This window comes from Trichosurus vulpecula, chromosome 8 (genome assembly GCF_011100635.1).
Source record: "Trichosurus vulpecula isolate mTriVul1 chromosome 8, mTriVul1.pri, whole genome shotgun sequence".
Taxonomy (NCBI): domain Eukaryota; kingdom Metazoa; phylum Chordata; class Mammalia; order Diprotodontia; family Phalangeridae; genus Trichosurus; species Trichosurus vulpecula.
The window spans coordinates 159697838-159712142 of NC_050580.1; the positions used below are offsets into that span (position 1 = coordinate 159697838).

At 36.3% G+C, this 14305-nt stretch overlaps 1 protein-coding gene across 1 annotated transcript in view; it reads right to left on the reverse strand.

The window, feature by feature from the left end:
* Positions 1 to 369: 369 nt before the first annotated feature.
* The window catches only part of MINDY2 (MINDY lysine 48 deubiquitinase 2), a 116559-nt gene continuing 102623 nt past the window's right edge, over positions 370 to 14305 (reverse strand). Inside the window, exons 8-9 of the mRNA XM_036734558.1 lie at positions 6559 to 6771; positions 370 to 4793 (exon numbers count right to left, since the gene is read on the reverse strand). Of these exons, the coding sequence (XP_036590453.1) occupies positions 4659 to 4793; positions 6559 to 6771 (348 nt within the window). The 3' untranslated portion in view covers positions 370 to 4658. The remainder of the gene's footprint in view (positions 4794 to 6558; positions 6772 to 14305) is intronic.

A 14305-nucleotide genomic window follows, 5' to 3' on the forward strand; every position in this document is an offset into this window, starting at 1 on the left:
ATTTCTAGTGATGCTAAACACTAAACTAGCGACAATAGCAGGAGTCAAAATAGGATATCAAATCATGATTTTGTATAAGGGCTAAAGAAAACTAGATTTTAGCTTAGAAATTCACTGAATGATGACTTCTTTGGCCCAATTCAGCAAGAATTATCAGATTCCATTAAGTTGTTTTTCTATCTGCAGTCACTTAAAAAAAAAACCCAAGAATTCAACCATACTTTATTAAATAACATTTTACACCAATCATCAGAAATACCAGTGAGAATGAGAACACATGAAGAATATGGAGCAGACAAATCCCCAAGGGATTCTAAGTGGAGAGAGATGGTTGCCTTTCCATTTATACAAAAATTCGTATACACATACTTGCATCTTGATGACTTTATTCCATTGGGCAGCAGGTACACATAATTTTTTTTAATCTATAAATGAGATTTGAATAAAAAATAGGTTGCTAAATGTTTTCCACCAGATGCCCCTGTTCTGACAGGACCAATCTCTCATTGCACCCTTCACAGTATAAAAGCATTCTGATAAATACTTTCGGGAGATGCAACATTTTAACAAGAGAAGATAATACAACACATATGACTACACAAAAAAGCTGACCTGGAAACAAATCTTTCAGCAAGCAATTTTACTCCAAAATTACATAGTTGAATGGAAAGTGGTTCTCAAAAAGTACTTCAGTTAAAAGTGCACAATACTTATGACTACTATAAATAATATCTTGTGCTTATAACTGCGCCATTTATTCATAGGTCCAAAAGACAAACAAGGATTGTTTCCATTTACAGATTAAAACTGAGGCACAAGAAGTTTATCTATTTGACCAAAGAAAGGCAGAAGGCTACCTTTCAGAACCGAAACACCTCAGGACTCTAGATTTTCAACTCTGTTAAAGACTAAACTACTCTTTCTCTACCACAAAACTGTACAGACACCTTGGGTGGCTCGCTAAATAATATCAGATACTAGCAAGTTTTACATCAGATTTTTCATTAAGCTACCGTGTGGCTAACAGTGAACTCTGATATAAAGCATATAAGTCTTCCTTTCTGTGGGCTTTGAATGACCTGGCACATCAAACAGGAAAATGTTAAAACAAAGCACTTGAAAGGCAGTACAAAATGGATTTTGCTAAAACTTATGACTGCTTAAGGAATGCTCTGGAAATCCTCCTATCATGAACCCTTTTTCTGCAGTTTTATGACAGCTCCATGTACTACCACTTCAATGAAGTCCACTGTCTTTCTTTCCCTAGTCTACATTCAACTTCTTGTACAGATTTTCTTAAACTTGCCTACAAAATAAGGCCCTCTGTTTCTAGGTGAATAGAGCTCTGATTCATACTCACAAACAAAAATGCTTGGAACCAAAACAATTCACATCATCATGTTATGGCTTTTAAGTCCAAAATGATTAATGTTGATCAGCCAGCTAATCTAATATTAACAGCTTGAGCAACTGAGACTAAAAGGGAAGAGTGCTGTCCATAATACAGGACAAACAGGTGAGGACACAGAATGTGCAATAGGGAAAAAAGATACGTTGCAAATCCTAGCTGTAAACTGAAGCCTCATTAACTGTACTCATCTCTCACACGGAAGTGCTCACTTCCCAAGCTGGGGGTGTAACAATATAAATATTAGCCAGTGGCTCATGATGTTTACTGCAGTTTGGACTCGAGCTTCTCTGGCTGTAGGTGTAACAAGAGACGTATGCATGCATACACACGTACGTATGCGCATATATACACAAACATATGTAACGGATTCTTAGCGATAAAACTACAAAGTGTATTTAAATGCTTGCAACATACACATAAAACCTGGAAGCACTGCTGTCTGTCTGCATTGCATCACACAGTGGCAGGAGCTAAGTGCAGGAAAGTCTGCAGGTAAGACAGCCAGCTCGTCTATTCCCTGCCCTGCCTCCTTTTGCCAGTGATGATAAGGATTTCTTGTGCGCAGAATAGACCCTTTGTGCGTCACAAACTAAGGTGTTTAGATTTTTTTTTTACCTTCTCTTAAGTTGTAACCTGCAGAAGATATTGAATTTCAGTCATTACAAGTTCAGGCTGTCAGGGAAATACCACTATATACAACTATCAAATCCAAAGACACCCAAACCAACAACTCAACATCTGAATACTAATAATTTGTAAAGAAAAATACAAAATATGAAAATTAAGATAGAGTTGCTCTGAAATTCTTGATAACCTCTTCACTGAAGGGAAATAAAAATATCTGAAAAGGTGGGGTTTTTTTTTTGGTTTTATCTTTTAATGGCACAGGACATTTTTCCCCCTTTACTTACTATTCTAATCAAAAAGAACATTTTATCATCATTAGCCCTAATACATCAAACTGAATTTTAGGAATGTAAGAAAGACCTGGAAATACTATGTATAAAATTGTGGTATTAACAAATACATTAAAATCTTCAGTATTTTTTAACTATATATTGAGATTGCTCGGATAATAATGGTGCTGGTTTAAGTGAGTAATTTTCCAGTGGGAATGTAGAATGGCAGTATTATCTTTGGAAAGAACTAGAAGATAATGATCAACTTTTACACATTTATTTTTTTTAAAAGCAATAAATAAGTATAAGTACATGATTGTGGCAAAATCTGCATTAGTTATAGATTAGACTTTCTTGAACTTTTTGTTTTTATATTTTTTTTTGTCACTCCAATATAACACAGTTACGATCTCTTTTGGGTAAAGAAAATAAACCATGGTGTTTTTTAGTCTAGCATCAAGCACAAATTTGACGGCTTCAGTACTGGGATGGAGGTTAATCTGTTTGCTTCTACAGAGAATGATGTCATACATTTTATTAAGTTGTCAATGTATGTGTAATTGTCAACAGTTATCAAGAGATCCAAAAAACATTGTATATCAAAGTTTTATATTCAAAACAGGGTCTTCAACTGTTCATGTTAGTATAGCAAAGTTGAAGGTACAGTGAACTCTGTAATGCACAACAGATATGCAATGCAGAGGAATCTAATGATTCAGCTTGACCCTGGATTTTGTCTAAGAGGATTATTCCTTCCATAAATAAGATTCTACTTTTTCTATAAGAAATTATATTACACTTGGTAGTAGCTAAAGGAGTCATCATTAAAAATCTAGACTACTTTTAAGCAGTCTATCGTCATCCCAAACCAGAAAAGTTATTTTCCAGATGGATGCTTAGAACAATTTCTTAAGTAGATGTACTTACCTAGGTTTAGATTGGGAATCACAACACTTTCTGGAGCAGCAATAATTTTTTCCAAAATGACTAAAACAAACTGCTACATAGAAAGCTCATTAAAAAGACTATTAAGATAATTATTTTCTTAATTGTATCTGGAAATACAGGAGAATTTATGATTCCCTCATAATAAAGTTAACAAATATTCTCTTTCTGTATCCTATATAAAGATTATTAGATATTACATATTTATTTGGTTCCCATAAATTAGAAAATCTGATTGCTTCTACATAAGTTTCCCAAAATTCTAACCTAGTGACTAAAAGAAGACAGTGATATTACAAATGAGTGCCTTTTCATCTGACTACAAGAGTATCTGGACCTCTCAAGATTCCATTCTGAAGTGTGCTTTTTATTTAGTCATGATTTTAAAAAAATATCTATATTTAATTTACTTGCTTAAATGGGCAAGTGGACATAATCTTAGCGTTAAGGTTCAAGGTTTTCATGAAAAAAGGCAGATATTAGTTAATTCTGGATTCCTACATTTGCATTTCTATAAGACTACTATTATACATTCTAGTTTTCTCCCACTAGTTGCTTATCATGTGGTCAATAAATAGGAACTGTGTGGTCCAATTTACCTACAATAACGAATGCTAAACCAAACCAAAACGATAAACTTCCACAAACTATTGCTATCTATACTGACAAAATAAGAGTGTTAATATTATACCCAGTTGCCTATTGTGGGAAAAAGGAATATAGATCTTCACGTTGGCCACCCTCCCCCCATTTTAATCAAATGAGGCTCCATTCTTAATCCTCAAAGAGACCGTAACCAAAATGAACATGTTCTTCAAGAAGAGGTGGTCATGGGGCAATGGTGGAAATGTCCTAATACATACATGTAGGTTTAAAAAAAAATCCAATATTTGAAGCATTGAGCGCTTAAGAAGTAACAGAGCTAGCTTCTTACAGGCAATAATGCTTTTATATCTAGGCCTGGTAACAAACAAAACATCACGGAAATTAATTTTAAAAATTATTATGCTAATATTTTGATTTCAGGAAGGAACCTGACAAAACCAATTATCTCCTTTCATTGTTAGAACAGAAGATGAGATAGCTTACTAACTGATGAGTAATAAATGTCACTATGACACAAAACTTGCTGTGATTTGTATGTTCAGCTACAAAGTGCGGTATTTTTCATGATCGATGATACAGACACTTCCAACGTGTAACAAGGAATTCCAGCTCACAATGAGTACACTGTGCAATTCTGAGAGTCTGATTGTAACTAAGTAGCAACTTCTTCCTTTTAAAACACGAACAAATTCCATTGGGTAATCAGGCACAGACGGTATGGAACGGTTTTTCTTCCTTTCATCCCACGGTTTTGTTTCTCAGGGCAAGTACTTGGCTCCAACAGAATCCAACACCTGCTACAGAATGACGCAACTATTTTTCTCCTTTTCTTTTTCTTTGTCTTTTTCCCGAGGTTCTTTGCGTTTACGTTCATTACTCCCAGATTGTCTTCCACTTAATGGAGAGGCAGTTACCTGTGCTGGCTGGCCCTGCTTTAATTTAAAAAAATATATATTAAGAATAAAGTACAGGAAGATATATTAATTATTTTCAATTATAGTGTTTAGCCCGTCATCTTGAAAAAAATCACAATAGTGAAAGAAGTCATTAAAGGAATCATAAGATATTGACAGATACTTTAGTAAAGTTTGTATAATTACCTCTTCTCAGAAAAGGCACACCTCAAGTAAATGAACAAAGGACAGAATTCCAAATTAAAGAACTGATAATAAGCATGAGACTAACTTGTTCTATACAATGCCAAACTATAAGTTTAAACTTCAAATGTTGGAAGGTTATATACATTCTCATAAAGAGCTATGATAATCAAACTTTGCTTTATTGTAAATTAATTTTTAAAAAGAGAGAAAGATTGGGGGCAACTAGGTGCCGCAGTGAGTAGAGCACTGGCCCTGGAGTCAGGAGGACCTGAGTTCAAATCCGACCTCAGACACTTGACACGTACTAGCTGTGTGACCTTGGGCAAGTCACTTAACCCCAACTGCCCTGCCAAAAACAAAACAAAAGAGAGAAAGATAGAAGAAAAATTCTGAGACATATATAACTGAATAGTAATCAAATCACAAGAAAATCTACAAATTTTTTTTGATCTAGAAGGATGACAGGACGCTGGCAGGGGCAGAAATTTCTGAACTTGAGGAGTGTTAAAAGGAAAAATGGACTGCTCTGTGGGATTTGAGATGTATCGCAACCACTATTGTTTATTTCAATGCCTAGCATCTGACAGGGTCAAACACAACTTTTACCCTTTACTTTAAAACATTTTTAACTTATCTAGTAATTTTTTCCACTGAAAATGCAGCTGTAATTTTATAATGGCAGCCACAGAACAAGAGTAGTCACTTTCTAAAGATTTCATTTAGAGTTAACTTTAGCTGGAACATATCTGTCCTAGTTTAAATTTTTCCTCTGTAATGCTGGTTATATCAGCATCTTCAAAGTAATATAATGAGATTATTATAACATGTAATATATTTAGATATTCTTACAATATACAAAATTAGAATATTCTGAAAAACAGTTCTCTTATTACCCTGGTAAAATAATAAATTTGAGCCAGCTTTTTTTTTCTCTTGCTAACATAAAACATTTCAAAAGGACACCCTTTAAATGAGGATATGTCAAGGATCTCTTCGGAAATATGGTGAGGCTTATCGCCCCTATTCTGAATAATGTTTTTAAATGCTTAAAATAAAACATACAGGATTATAAAGGAATCTAATTTCAGTGGAGTACAATTATCAAAATGTAAAAAACAAAACAAAGCAAAAAACAAATTCAGGGACCCCAGGCTAAAAAACGCTACTCTAAATGCAGAAAGAACATCCTTTAGAATATTAAAGGCACTCTGAGTAGGGTAGAAGTGACACTTGTATGAAAGAAAAGGCTAATTTAGAGTACGAAATCCAGTAGATTTTAACACTTAAATCAGGAGTTATAAAGTGAATATTGGGACAGAGATTTATAGACTGAATTTTAAGAGGACTCCTAGATTTATAGTATAATTAACTGACAAGATAGACTTTCCAATGGAACTAGCTTTAAAGGCACAGTTAACATCATTGCTTCATAAACAGAGGTCATTTCTGAAAGTAGAATATAATCTGACAAGTAATTTGGGGAAAGGAGCAATTTTTGAGAACGAGTTAGTGTTTACTATAGGATAAATAACCTGTGATACTAAATTAGATGTTGATGTAATTGAAAAGTAAGTCCTAAAACTTCATATTTTCTTACCTGGGCTTGTGCAGCAGCAGCAGCAGCCGCGGCTGCAGCAGCTGCAGCCGCTGCTGCCTGCTCTTGTTCCTGATAATATTGAGAAGCCCGTCTATCTTCTTCCTCTTGGAGTTTCTTGGCTAGCTCCAGATCACTAATTCCTTCTGGGATTTGTTCCCAGTTGATCTCTTGGCTTTGCTGTTCTTGTTGTAGAGACAAGGCCATAAGATAGTCCTAGTAAATAAAATTAGCATTTTTAGCTATGAAATTTTACTAAGATTTAACTGTATATTAATTGAAATTAAAGGCTGTCTCCACAAAATCAGATTCCCTGGAAAGAAAGTCAGACATGAATAAGTAATACGAATAATAATTTTATACAAACTAGATTTGGGGAGATAGCACAGTCTATATTTAGACCAATATGACATATGAAAAATACGCATTTGATTTGAATTCTCTTTTCTTGCCTTCTCTTCATTTCAAAAGCCCTAGACATCATTCCCAACTCTCTTTTCCTCCTGACAAAGGCTGACAAAGAGGTTGCCCTTCTCTTTGCTAAAGTCAATCCCCTCTATCTACATGTACCCTTGAGCCTACTCATTTCTTCAGCAGAATGCAACCTCAATCATTCTGTTCTCTCTCAAATCTTTAACCTCTTCTAACTACTGGTTCCTTCCCTACTGACCTCAAACATACCTGTCTCTGCTATTGTTAATTGTGCTACATCTCTCCTTTTCTCAGCTGAACACCCAGAAGAAGCTGTCCACACTCACTTCATATAATTTCTCCCCAATTACTCACTCTTCGGTCCCTTGCCATCCAGCTTCTGAGCTCACTGCTCAACTGCCACAGCTCTTTTCAAAGTAAACTCATTCTTCTTTCCCAAACCTTTGTCCTTTTCAAATTTTTTATTTAAGAGTCTTTAATTTAATTTAAGTCTTTCTTTAATTAGTCTCCCAAGTTTATAATGCTGGTATTATCCTTGAATCCTCATTCTCACCTCACAAATCCAATCAGCTGCCAAATCTTGCAGTTTCCACTTCCACAACACATTCCATGCCTGACTCCTACACTTTTGCCTAGATTATTACAATAGCCTCCTTTAATTGGTCTCCCTCAAATTTTTCTCCATTTCAATCCCTCCTATATATTCCTGCCATACTAATTTTCCTCAAGTGCAGATTTGACCATGTTATTCCCCTACGCAATCACCTATAGTGACTCCCAATTGCCTCTAGGATCAAATGTAAATTCCTTTTTATCTTTTAAAGTCCTTTACAACCTGGCCCAAATTTATCCTGTCTAGCCTCATTGTACATTACTCATCCTTCCCGTACTCTGTGACCTACTCCAACTGGCTTCTACTCTTCAGACACAACACTCCATCTCTGTACCCCTGCACTGACTGTCCCTCAATCTGAAATATTCTCCTTTCTCACATTTGCCCCATAAAAATCCCTTTCTTCCTTTAAGGTACAGCTCAAGCACCACCTTCTGTAGGTTTTTTCCCCTTGATTTTCCCAAGCACAAGCGCCCTCCCTCCCACACTACCTTCAAGTATTTAACTACCTCGTATTCTGCATTTATTCTCTTTATAATTAACATATATGTGTTGTCTCCTCTATTAAAATGTTCACCCTCTGGGAGTAGGGATGGTTTCTTTTTTTTTGTACTTGTATCCTCATTACCTAGCACAGTGCCTGTGACACACTGAGCATTTAACGAATGCTTTTTGATTGATATAAAAGTAGCTCACATTTAAATACCATTTTAAAGTTTGAACACATTATCTTATTTGCTAACTTATAACAATCTTGTGGAGTGATACTGTAGATACTATTATCCCCATTTTGTTGATGAGGAAAGCTGAGGCACAAAGAGCTTAAGTGACAGCTTATAAGTGTCAGAGATGGGAGAAACCTAGGCCTTCCTGACTCCAGCATTCTTTCTACTCTACTGCATGTATATTTGTATGCATACAGTCATACATGTGATCACACATACATATATACAATTCAATACTCTAAGGATTAGTGATTTCACCGATGCAGGTACTCCCATCTCCACTGTAGCTCCCAACCTTTTTACCTGGGAGCTCACATTCAGCCAAACAGGAAGCCTTTTGATCAGTGGTAGGATTTTGGTTCTTTGCCACTTGTTTTGGCCAGATAAGACATATATACAGGTAGATACATAACACAGAATAATATGTTATAAATGAAAAATAAAATACAAAGCACTGAGTTGAGGCACTGGAGAAGATATACACAATTTAGATAAAACTTAGTCTACAACCTCATTAAGTTTATTATCTCTTACAGGATATTTTATACACTCACTCACACAAACACACACAGATAAGTATAATGTAGAACACTAAGTTGTAAATGCAAAATAAAGCAGTATGTGAAGCCTCAGGGTAAAGCGTGAGTGGAAGAAGTTTCATGGGAGAGGTGGTTTCTGAGCTGGGATTTAATGAATAAATAGCAATTCAATTGGAACAGGTAGAGGGAGAACATTCTCCTTTCAGGGAGTGGTGGGTAAAGTATAAAAACATAAAGACAAACAAGCTAAGGAACAGAGAACAGGACAGCTTGACTGACACACAGATTACATAAAGTATTCTATGTGATACATTAGAACAATAAGAAATAAAGACAGCAAAAAATAGCCACTGAAGTTTTTTTTTTTTTAGAGCAGAAGAGTAACATGAACAGAATTAATGCACGTAGAATTTGAAAGAGATTAGGGCTGTAAAGAAAGTTCTGGGAGTCATCTGTAGAGAGGTCATAATTGAAGTTTCAGGAATGAATGAGCTTGTCAAAGGACAAAGTAGAGAGGAAAAAGAATAGAGTCAAGGACAGAACCTTGGAGAACATTCACCTTCAGGGGTCAGGATGAGGAACCATTAAAAGAGATAATAAAAGAATGGTTAGAGAGGAAGCAGAACAATTAGAAGGGTGGTAATTTGAACTCGAGGAAGTAAAGGGTGATTACCAGTGTCCAAAGCTTCAGGAACATCAAGAAGGATGCATCTGAAATAAGTCTTTTTTAGCCTGGCAGGTTTGGTCAGAGTATGTGCTCTTCTGAGAACTTAGAGAACCTTATGCCATATCCACACCATGCTGAGGCACTGGAGTGGGGCTTCAATAGAAGGTATGTATTAGTGAGAAGGAGATTGGTTTTTTTAATCCAATATCCCAGACCTTGTATATCCAAAACATGTTATCCTACTACTAAGTAGTCCCTCATTTAAATCTATCTTTAACAGAAGATTTACCATTAATGAATAGAAAAGAATATATTATGAAGCTTTTATACTACAATACCTTCATAATGATGAAAATTGTAGTGGTACCAACTCTGCCTTGAGCGACAGAAAATACGACATTTTTATTCTCTATATTCTAATACATTCTTTCTCTGAGATGTTTCTCAGAACTATGTCCTCTCACCAAACACTATCTTAGCTCAACTGCAGTTACCTCGTATCTAAACGATAACAACTATTTAGCCAAGTTAATACTCCTGACTCCAATTTTTTGTTCTAATCTAGCTCAAGTAGCTGACAGAAAAATCTGCTTTTGAATTTTAAGATAGTAGAACTAAGATAGAATATTCCTTGATAGTATCACAAGAGAATGTATGTGTAGGAAGCTTTACAGAAAAATTCAAGCTGGCCTGTTTACTCAAAATGATATGCCTCTTTTAAAGGCTCTCCTTGAACAATGTGTCTCCCATGAATATGTGAAAATCATACAAGAATCTTTGAAAAATATGATAGTGTATGAAAGGAAGTAATGTGTAATATGGAAGTAATGTGGTCTGGAAATGTAGACTACAGCTAAACTGTGAAAGAAGACCATTCTGTATTTGGATAGATTTCATTGCTAATTTTTTTCTTTTTATCAAGCCTAACTTTGCTTTTGCAACTTCCCCTAATAGCCTTTTGGGACCAAGCAGAGTAAATCTAATCCCTCTTTCCACACAACAGTCCTTCAAACACTCGAAGTCAGCTACTATATTCACTCTAAAGCTCCTCTTTTCAAGGTGGCTAGAGACCTTCATGTTCCCTCAACCAACCCTCATTTGGCTTGAACTATTTACCATCCTGGCTGGCCTGGCCCCTTCCTCAAGTGTGGTACTCATAACAGAACATAACATTACAGATGTGATGTGATCAGAGCCTAAAGCTGGACTATAATATACCTCCCAATGCAGTTTAAAAATCACATTTGCATAACAAATGAAATCAACAGTAAGAGATTTCCCCAACTCAGACTAATAGCTGAACTCAATTCAATTCTGGCTTCAGAAAACAAATGCTGAAATATATTTTGCTCTCTGCAGCAGAAAGGTAAAGTATACTGTCAATGTGGAATGTTGAATATGTGGTCAAACTTGGTCATTTTATTGGGTTTGTTTTACTTAACTGTTTTCTTTACTAACAAGGAAGGATTCAATATGGAAATGATAATGTGAAAAAAAAACAAAACATAAGGAATTGTTGTAAGACTTCCTGAGCTTATTTTAAAGTAGTATTTGAAAGAATAAATTGATATAGTTAATATATTTATCACAGCTTAAGACTAATTAGGAAAGGCTAATTATCGAACTAATGTTGCTAAACTTAAAAAAAAATCACATTGGCTTTCTTGTATGACATATTTATACTGCTGACTCTCATTGAACTTGCAGTGCAATAAAACCTGGAGACTTCTTTCAGATGAACCATCAAACCATTCTTCCCTCATCTTATTTGTGAAGTTGATTTTTATAAACAAAAGGGTAAAACCTTACATTTATTCCTTTTAAATCACATTATCTTATTCAATTTGTTCCAATGTTCCAGCCTATCAAACTAATTTTTAATCCTGACTCTTATCCAGGGTGTAAACTATTTCTTCCTGCTTTATGTCATCTGCAAATTTGGTATGCATATAATTTTTGCCTTTATCCCTCTGTGGTAATCTACACTTTATCCTGCATATATCTTGTTTGCACATAGCTATTGCAAGTTTGTCTTACCCACTGAACTGTGAGATCCTAGAGAAAGAAAACTGTTTTTTGCCATTCTTTGCATTCCCAGTGATTACTACAGTGCCTGGCACAGAAAAGGTGTTCAATAAATGCTTGTTGTCTTGACTTCCAGTCATCAATAAAAATTATAAACAGCAAACACTCAGGCACAGATCCCTGAGACATTCCACTGGAAATATCCTTTTAAGTTGACATCAAACAACTGATTATTACTCTCTAGTTCTGGCCAATCAGTCAGTCAACAAACATTTATTAAGTGTCTATTATGTGCCAGGTAACGTACAAAGTGTTGAGGATACAAGAAGAGGCAGGTAGTCCCAGCCATGAAGAAAGCTCACAGTCTAATGGGGGAGACAACACACAAACGAATAAATACAAACAAGCTATATACAGGATAAATAGAAAATAACTAAGAGGCAGCAGGCACTAGATTTAAGAGAGGGTGGGAAAAGACTTCCTGTAGAAGATGAGATTTTAGTTGAGACTTGAAGCTAGGAAGGCAATATTTGGAGGTGAGGAGGGAGAACATTCAAGGCTTGGGGAAATGCCAGAGAAAATGCCTAGAGCCAAGAGAGAGATGGAGTGCCTTGCTCAAGGAACAGCACGAAGGCCAGTGTCACTAGACTGAAGAGTATGTGGCAAGGAATAAGCTGTACATAGGATGGGGCTAGGTTATCAAGTGAAGTACTGAATGCCAAACAGAGGATTTTCTACTTTGTATGGAAGCCATAGGGAGTCAGCGAAGTTCACTGAGTGGAGCCAAAGAGGTGGGAGTAAGGGTGCTGACATGGTCAGATCTGTACTTCAGGAAAATCACTTTGGTGGCTGGAGGATGGACTGGAATGTGGAGAAATTTGAGGCAAGCAGACCTACCAGCAGCTATAGCAATAGTCCAGGTATGAGGTGATGAGGCCTGCAGCAAAGTGGTGGCACTGTCAGAAGAGAAAAGGGGACCATTTGAGAGATGTTGCAAAGGTGAAATTGAGGGCCCTTTGCAACAGCTTAGTACCTTTGCAACAGGTAGTAATAAGGGAGGCATAGTGAGGAATCAAGGCTGAGGGAACAGGAGAACGGTGTTTTACTCTTTATAGAAAGAAGGACGGCAAGTCAGGGGAAGGATTTAGGGGGAAAGATAATGAGTCCAGTTTTGCAGATGTTGAGTGCAAGATGTCTATTATGATATTCAGTTTGAGATAGCTGAAAGGCATTTGGAGATGTGAGACTTGGAAAGTCAGCAGAGAAGGTAGATTAGGGTAGGTAGATTTGAGAATAATCAGCACTGAGATGGTAATTAGATCCATGGGAGCAGAGAACACCAAGTGAAATAGTATAGAGGGAGAAGAAAAGAGGATTCCTGAGGTTCTGTGATAGAGAACATGATCTGGATGAGGATCTAGTAAAAGCGACCAAGAAGAAGTGGTCTGACAGGTAGAAGGAGAACCAGGGAAGAGTGGTATCCTGAAAACCTATAGAGAAAAAAGTATCAAAGAGGAGAGAATGATCAATAGTGTCAAAGGCTGCAGAGACATTGAGGAGAAAGAGAATTGAGGAGAAGCCAATAGATTTGGCAATTAAGAGATAATTGGTAACTTTGCAAAGAGCAGTTTCCGTGGAATGATAAGGTTGGAAGCCAGATTATAAAGGGTTAAGAAGAAAATATGAAGAGAAAGTGGAGGTACCTGCTATAGATGGCCTTTCCAAGGAGTTTAGATAAAAAGGGTAAAAGACATGGATACATAATGATAGTAGCAGTGATGGAAGTTCTGAATACACCTAACTATAATTATCTTCTAGCTAACATCCACCTGTAAGCATTAAGTATCCTTCCTGTACCAGGTCCCGGGAACATAAAGACAAAAATGAAAAAGTCCTTGCTCTCAAAGGCTCACATTCTATCGAGGGAGTTAATATGTACATACCAAATATATACAGGATAATTTGTAGGAAAAAGGCACTAGTAGCTGGTGGGGTTATGAAAGGCCTTAAAAGATGGCATGGGCTGAATTCTGAAGGAACCAAGGTATTCTAAGAGGTGGAAGTGATGAGGGTGCATTCAATGGATGTGGTACAATCAGAGCAAAAACAGGAGACAAACGGAGTACTGAGTACGAGGAAAAGTTCATAGCTATTAGCCCAGTCTACCTAGAAGTCCAGTTTGGGTGGACCAGAGTACGTGAGAGGGGTGTAATGCACTGATAAAGTCTAGGCAAATGGCTATCTACAGATCATGTCCAAAAAACAAACATGTACAGTCTGGCATCACTTGTTCACTATGAGGCCGGGAAGGCTCCCTGGGATTACTACTTCCTTTTGAAGATATTCACTAACAATCCCTTTTTAAATATATATTTTTATTGATATCTTTTGTGTTTACAACATCATCACTTCTGAACATAATCTTCCCCAAAGAATAAAAAAGGGAGAGAAAAAAAAGCAGTTCAGAAAAATTAACCAACACATTAAATGAATCTAACAATACATGAGATGATCCGCACACCTCGCCTCTCATCTCTGCAAAATAAGCAAGCAGGCACGTTTTCTGAACACTTCTCTATAACTATAAAGCGTTCAGCTTCATTTCTTCACCGTATTTTAAGTAAGACATAGTAGAACTGGGCCAATAATGAAAATCACGCTCACTGGCCTAAAGTCTGCAGTCTATTCTCTTCCTGTTCTTGAAAATCAGGATATTTGTTATTTTCAAGTTCTTTATGATCTTTCAAAA